General features: G+C 33.4%; 2 protein-coding genes across 2 annotated transcripts; both read right to left on the minus strand.

Annotated features, from left to right (window-relative positions):
• Positions 1 to 1,009: 1,009 nt before the first annotated feature.
• On the minus strand, positions 1,010 to 1,862 carry LOC148789255 (uncharacterized). The gene has a single exon (XM_088877277.1). The coding sequence runs from the start codon at positions 1,846 to 1,848 to the stop codon at positions 1,255 to 1,257; it is 594 nt and encodes a 197-aa protein (XP_088733403.1). The 5' UTR covers positions 1,849 to 1,862; the 3' UTR covers positions 1,010 to 1,254.
• Positions 1,863 to 5,392: 3,530 nt separating this feature from the next.
• On the minus strand, positions 5,393 to 7,266 carry LOC105156253 (uncharacterized). Its single transcript, XM_011072331.3, has 5 exons — positions 6,855 to 7,266; positions 6,595 to 6,682; positions 6,377 to 6,453; positions 6,235 to 6,291; positions 5,393 to 5,878 (listed from the first exon to the last, which is right to left on the minus strand). Exons 1-5 carry the CDS (start codon positions 6,954 to 6,956, stop codon positions 5,687 to 5,689), a joined length of 516 nt encoding a protein of 171 aa, XP_011070633.1. The 5' UTR covers positions 6,957 to 7,266; the 3' UTR covers positions 5,393 to 5,686.
• Between the last annotated feature and the right edge of the window lie 517 nt (positions 7,267 to 7,783).

The raw sequence follows: 7,783 nt of genomic DNA on the forward strand, positions 1-7,783 counted from the left end.
TACATAAAATTGGCATCCTACCATTCATACAATTTTGGATATTCTACGTGCCACATTTCAGGTTAATTATAATAATTATTTCTAATTTCATTAAATACATTTTAAAATTCGATTATAAACAGTCAGTCAAAAAAAAAGATATGTAATAAATACACAATGTAAAATATATTTTTAATGATTGGTATGAACGGTTGGTTTAAATATGATCATTCTCTACAGTGAAAGTTCATAAATTCACATCACTTCCAAGAAAAAAATTACGCCTAAGAGAATACTAAATTGGAGATAAAATTCAAAGATAAATATGGACACTAGACCTTCTTGGCGTAGAATAAGTCAAGCAATCTATCTTCTTGCGTAGGTAGAAATACAATCGGAAAAGGAAGAAATAAGGGAAGAAAATAGGGTAGAAAGAAGCAGACGTAATTAACTGGGCATGCTAAGGGACACCTCATCCCCGACTATATGCTATATGCTATATGCTTCTTGGTGGACCCAAACACTCCCTCAAAAAGCATAATATTTAATTAAATACAAGTGGGAAGGATAAGCTGGTGGATAATGCATTTATGTACCTTTCGCTACCTTTATTAAATAAAATAGTGATTCCATATATTTTTAATGCATCTACACCTAATATATATGACAAATTTGTAGCCAGTTAATTACTAACAAATCAGCATGCGATTTTGAAGGAAAATTTACAATTATATATAGCCCTTTAAGTATAGAGAGAAGGGATTTTTATTGTGTTGTTTAAAGTTTCTCATATTGAGAATAAAAATGATTCAAAAAGTATATGTGTGATCAGTTTAATTGGCGTATTTTTTAGTATTTAATTAAATTTCGATTCTTTTTATTCTTAACGTGTGAAATTTTTTAAAAATTAATAGGACAAAATCATGGAGAAGGATTTGGAAAGGACTAAAATTGCTGAGTCGACTAAAATTAAAATTTTTCACAAATCTGAAAAATTAAAATGTAAATAAATAGTAATTAACGTGGTGAGTTAGAAAATGGAAAATTATCATTATATTATTGACTTACATGATCAGATTAACACGTAAACTTGTACAATAGCAACAAGGGAAAATTAATGATAAAAGGGTTAATTATTCAAAGTATGAATTAACATTTGATGGAGCTATTGAATTAGAATGAAAATTTCCTCCGATGATCATCCCAACTCTATGGACTTCATTTTTGTACCTCCGAAAATTGGCTGCTTTTCTTCATTTTCTACCGTAAATCTCTTCACAACAAAGCTATCATCATCCCTACAGCACCGGCTATCAAGAACGGCATCAACCCGGCGGAGAAGCTCCGGCCGGAACCCGAATAGTACGCGTCAACCGGGTATAGATTTCCAGGCGGGCCGTTTATGTATATGTAAGGCGGGTTTGGTGGGTACTGGCCGCCGCCGCCGCCGCTAGGTGGAGGGGGGCAGTAATTGCTCGGCGGAGGCTGCTTCTTCGGCGCCGGAGGCGGTGGTGGTGGTGGAGACGGTGGCGGAGGAGACGGCGGTGGGTTGCAAGGGTTGTTGCAGGGGCAGCTGCCGCACTTGTTCTGCAAATCGGGAGGGGTCTCATCAAGCTTTCTTGAATCGATGAGTTCCTCAGTTTGAACCAAAGTTGAGAGCATCGCAATCAAGATAGTGAATTGCAGCACTTTGAGTCTGGCCATCGGAAGAAATTCCAACTGTTTTCTGCCAAGAATTTGAAGTTTTCGAGCAAAATTAGGAGAGGTGTTGTGTGGGGGTTGAAGTGAGGTAATGTTAGGTATGTAGAGAGGAGAGGAGAAGAAGAGTGGTGTTGAGGGGAGAGTTTGTTTACGTTTTCTTAGGTGCATGGAAGTTGCAAAAAGGGCTAAGAGAAGTTTGGAGAAATAATTGTCCTTTTTTAGGGAAAATTCTAAATTAAAATTTACTCGAATTTGAATCAATTATATGATAAATATAACATATTTGGTGTATGGTTTGTGTACAGTTCAGTAAAAGTAATCAATCATATAAAAATTGTTATTTTAGAAAGTTCGAATTCTATATTTTAAATTAATATTTTAATATAAAAATAAAATATATAAATAAATCCAATATGTACAAATGGAGGTGAGTGTGACATGATTGGGTTTCCTTGAATTCTAATTTTTGTGTATTGGGGGTGTTTGGCTTAATAAACAAGCCAATTCACCATTAATCCCATGTGGATGGTCCACTTTGAGGGCCCCCCCATAAATTAGCCCTTAAATTATTGATTTTGCATTTTTTTTAAGAATAAACTACAATAAACTCCTTTGAAATTGAGCATAACTAAAAAAAAATATTTTTTATTATTTGAAAAATTATAAATATTCTTTTATTTTTAATAGTCATCTAATAATTATTACAATATGTTAGTCTCCCAAATTTCTATATAAACTGACCAATATGCCCTTATGATTGATTAATTATAATTTTACTTATCTTTTTAATTTTTTGACGGACTAAGTGCGTAATTTTTTAATTTTTCCAAATAATCTTGTCCCCTTTTTTTTATAATTTTTATTTTTTAAAAAAAATAAAATAAATGTAAAGTCGACAATTTCAAACATTCATCCAAAAACTACATATCTAATTTTATCAAACATTAGGATAATAACAATCATTTTTTAAACTATAATAAAATATTTATAATTATTTCAAATCACATGAGAATTTATTGTAATTTAGCACTTTTTTAATATATATATATATATATATATATGCGTGTAGGTGTGTGATTGCATGTTACTACGTAGTATCAATAATTGACACAATATTTCCATAAAAATACATGTATTACCTAACGTATGCATGCCAAAGATTGGGCAATACACACTGTTTTGGGTATTTAAATATTTATATGATTTAATTTAATAAAATAAGTATAGTGATGGAATAATTGGGAATTTTGATGGATTATAAGGGAAGTCAAGGTGGGCAGGTCGTGTTTGGCATGTGGATGACCTTTCCCTCCCCCATAATCAAAGGCATATGAGGAATATGTGGAGAAGGTATCATCTGAACATGATATAAAGCAAGTTTTAGGGCAATCAGCCAAAGCCTCTTCAATATGCCAATTTTCTTTTTACTAAACAAATTTTGGACAACCCCATAAAATTTTTCTCTTTAGAAATACTAATTTCTACATTTAAAAAAAATCAATGTTTGTCTATTAATATTTAGGAAAGTAAATGATTTTAGGGTCCGTAGTATTTTATTTTGAAGTTTTCGTTCTACTAATATAAATTTTTTAGCACTTGAACATATAGTTTTTTTTTAATTTTAAATTCTTCTGGTCACGTGCAGCTCATTATTTGTAAGTCGAATTTAGTAGTTTTATATATTATTAGATTATTGATCGTCGTGGGATAAATTGAATGTATTGAATGATGTAGGTATTTTTTAAATTTTTTTTATAGTTTAGAAAATTATTAATTATTAAAAACTAAACATAATTAGTTGAGTGATAACGTATAATTAGAAACGTTTGATGCGATGATTTATGTGTTACTTTCAAATATTTCTTGTGTGCTAAGCTCCATGATAAAAGCATACATCACAATGATGGGAACATCATCACATGCCAGCAATTAGTATTAGGAAATAGGCTTTGGAAATGGACGGTACCTTTAATGTCACTATCAATTCCAACGTCGGTGTAAGAAGAATAAGCTCCAGCAACTAAGAACAAATCTTAGTTATATTTAATTATTATGGTCAGAATAAAAAATTATAAAAAATATTTACAGCTTCACAATGATCATCTATTATTGTTTTTGTAAGTAATGTTAAAATATTAATCATAGTTAAAACATTATGAGAAATATTTTTGTTCGGCCCAAGATCGACTTATTGGTGCAGAAATAATAAAATATACTTATAAATATCAAATTACTCAAGCTTGATTCGATCTTGGTCTAAGTAAAACTCATTTAAACTTCATTAATAATTAAATTAAATTTAAAAATAAAATTTTAAGCTTAGTAATAATTTAAATAAATTTTAACAATAGTGTATTCGGTTCGACTCAAATCATGTGCGTGATATTGTTTGCAACCGTACGTGATTATTCATCTAAAATATATTGACACCATATTCGTCTAATAAGGTTTAAAGGAGCCCAGTTCTATTTAGGCTAGCCCATTTATGGACAATTGAGGGGAAGATATCAGGCCCAAATTCAAGGCTTGATCCAAGAAGCTAAAGTGGACACGTGGTTGAACCTGGGATAAGCGTGTGGCCGTAGCACGGCCAGCTGACGCGATATAATGGTCATATCACGCTTTGTCTGTTTATAGAATTACTATGATCGTCGGCCCTTATCCAATCATTCACTTTTCCCAAGAAAGCGAGTGATTTGGGAGAATCAACCCACGACTTTTTCAAATGATATTGTAAAGTTCAAGAATAACTATTATTTTTAGTGAAAATTCAACTAAAATTCTACATTAACTATTATTCATAGCGAAGATTCAATCAAACTTGAAGGCCAATCTCTATTTTGCAGCTATCAACTAATCATAATGCTTTATTATTAGATCATGGTATTTGATTTACCAAACTGAAAGACCGAGAGCTAACTATTAAACTTGATTTGAGTAGATATTCATAATGTAAATATAAAATTCATGTGATAGTTATTCATTTAATGCGTGATTTATATGATTTCTGAAGCATACTACTCTACAAATACATAGATAATTCATTTAATAGATATGTGTTTATTACTATTAAACTGCATTCTGCAATCCTTTATAATTTTAAATTCAAAACTAACTTAAACAGTGAAAGATTTAGTTAGAGACTATTTTTACTAGCCCAACGCTTACTCATTCAAATCGAAATACTCATCAACACCCCTATTTCGGAACATCACTAGATCATTATCTGATTGCCACTTTGAGAACGTCGACCTGGATCAAGCTGCATCAGATGTAATTTTATTATGTTACATTAATGTACTGATTACTATATTATATCTGTAGTCAATATTTGAATGTAAAATTAATTGCCAATCTTCCTCACGAAAATTCCTCCAGACCGGGCGGCCCATGAGTTTCAAGAGCCCCCAGTCCGCTTAAGAGCCCAATTGGCCACTGGTGAAACTTGGACTGCAACTAAAGACAATATCCAATAGTTTGAAGTCTAACATCGAAATCATTTGAGGTGGTTAATTTTGATTCTATTGGGTGTGTTGAGAAATAATTAAACAAAGGCAAAATTTGAACTATTATCACATTTTAATATCACACGTTTTAATTTTTTATAACAACATAACACCGATAAATAACATCAAAATGAGATAGAAGATCATGAAACTCGTATAACAGTCTGCCTATATATAGTAGAGTATAACAGTCTACCCATGTATAGTAGAGTAGAAACCAGCGATCATGTCAATATTCACTCGTAACATCTTTGTTTCATGTGATGTCAACACACTAACACAGTTCTGGAGTAGCCAAGAGAAGAGCATGTAAAGTTCAACCTCCCACAACGTCCCAGAACCAAAACATGGGAGAACCCCACAATAGTTACACAACAGCCAGTTTGGCAGTAAAACAGATGCAACAGGCAGGATCTCAGACATGCGAGAAAAACGAAAAGCCTCCATTTGCTGCTGGTCTGCACGATGATTTTCTCCATATGTTGTAACGGTCGACCTCTTTAAAAGCGTGGATTTGCCTGAATCATGTCTGTGCCCCACACATCACCCCCAACAGAGTCGTAAATGCCAAACGGCCTGCCAAGGAACCACTGTGCTTCGTACTGAGGTTCCTGAGCGAGATTATTAAACTCAAAACCTTGTGCCATCTCCCAAAACATGCTCTGCAGTTCCTCAATGCTGTAGTTCTTCTCCTGTTTTCAAGAATCCCTTTTGAGTAAGTCAAAAGTGTTGTATGTTACAACAGGGCATGAATCCAAAATGCTTCAGACAAACTACATCGTATATTCTATTTCAAATTCTATTGCATTTAGTCTGATACAATTTACTCTGTCCTCGTATATCGATCAATAAACTGATAGGAAAGGAAAAGTAAACTGGATGCCCTATTCTTAAATACACTTATTGTGTGATTTGTTATTTCTCCTAAACTATATACCAACCACACCACGTGTATTGCACTCACAACATAATTGATTCAGATCCGTCCACACCTGATACAAGTTAGACTTTCCCATTGTATACAGAATTATTGAGTCAAGATTCTTACCTCTTTCTTGGCATCATTCATGAGAGACATCATTTCTTGAAGAAAATCAGCAAATCCCTGCATACATAACAAATTTCAGGAATAAAAGCTCATACCGACTCAGTTATAACACAATTATAGCATACTGGGTATATATACTTGCCTCTACATCATTTTCTTCATCGTCCCGATCATATAGCCCTGTATCGTACAACATCCTCTTTCTCGAATCAGATAACACTGTTTTATCCAAATCAATTAGAAATTAAAAACATCATCCCAATATTTCAAGAAAATAAATTTCAAAGAAAAGCAAAGAAATCTCATTTCTTGTGGGCAGCAAAATTGCAAGAATTATACTGCACAGTCACATTAAATTACCTGAATACGCTTCTTGAACCTGCTGAAATTTCTGTTTAGCCTCCCCAAGAAGAGAAGGGCTTCTAGTCCACTTATCTGGATGCCATCTCTGAATCAAATTCAAGCTATGTTAGCACATTTAACATCCCCCAAAACAACGCAAACTAAACACGCTTTAATCAAGAACCAAGAATCATAAAACGCAAAAACGCTGAAATCAAGAACCAAGAACCATAACCCATCACACATTTCTTCTCCACCTGAAAACGCATACAACTTACCATTGCCAGCTTACGATAAGCACGTCGGATCTCTTCATCAGAAGCGTCTGTGCTCACACCAAGAACGGCATAATACGACGGCGTCGAACTGCTGCACTCCATCTCCAGTCCTCAAACAACAAAACCCACAAAACGAAAATGATTGATGATCCGCGAAAACCAACAGTTGCCACCAAATTATTCAAGATTCTCCAAATGGGTCCTCTTCTTCTCCCGTGATTTTCACATTGCGAAGCCAAAGTATGCGGCAAAAACAAGGTGCATATATAGAATAGAAAGCGATAGTTATAAATGGAGGAAGGCGGTGTGTTGGTGGGGTCCTATTGATGAAAACAGTAGCGGATGCGTGAAAATATCTAACGGCGAGAGAGGTTCTATGGGCTTCTGGGATAGAAAGAAGAGGACGTCCGACTCCATCTGGAATTTTCTAGCGACATTTTTGTTTCTGTCATACTCTACATCTACGTGGAAATATCTACTTTGCATGGAGATATTTTTCCCTAGGATTTGTGTGTGAGAACTCCAAACTCTTTTGATCGACGGCGGAAAACGACTGTTGTCTTGTTTCTTCCGTCTGGAGCAAGGATAAACGGTGTCATACCTTTCGTGTATTAAACTATTTTACTATTTTTGATGAGATACAGAGTGTGATGCTGAGATATTTTTTTCGCACCATCGCAGCACCTTCAAGAAAATATTATGATATTTTTGCTCTGTTTGATCTAATTACAAATATATTTTTTAAAATAAATTATAAATTTTTTTTTAAAATTTACCACAATTATGAATATCTTTTCTATGTTTGAAAAATTATAAATATATCGTCACTACAAAAAAAACAGGACATTTGCTTCATTCTAGTCATAGCATATTCTCAATATTTGTATCTATAGCTACAAAAATAATTGTTGCTATTTCAAAAAACTTAT

The sequence above is a fragment of the Sesamum indicum genome, linkage group LG2 (assembly GCF_026168435.1).
Source record: "Sesamum indicum cultivar Baizhima isolate 11 linkage group LG2, ASM2616843v1, whole genome shotgun sequence".
In the NCBI taxonomy this organism is placed as follows: domain Eukaryota; kingdom Viridiplantae; phylum Streptophyta; class Magnoliopsida; order Lamiales; family Pedaliaceae; genus Sesamum; species Sesamum indicum.

Coding starts and splice junctions, on each gene's coding strand:
- LOC148789255 (XM_088877277.1), bottom strand. CDS start 1,848: ATGCACCTAAGAAAACGTAAACAAACTCTCCCCTCAACACCACTCTTC.
- LOC105156253 (XM_011072331.3), bottom strand. CDS start 6,956: ATGGAGTGCAGCAGTTCGACGCCGTCGTATTATGCCGTTCTTGGTGTG. Junction 6,454..6,594: donor GGTTCAAGAAGCGTATTCAG/GTAATTTAATGT, acceptor TGGATAAAACAG/TGTTATCTGATTCGAGAAAG. Junction 6,292..6,376: donor ATGAAGAAAATGATGTAGAG/GCAAGTATATAT, acceptor TTATGTATGCAG/GGATTTGCTGATTTTCTTCA.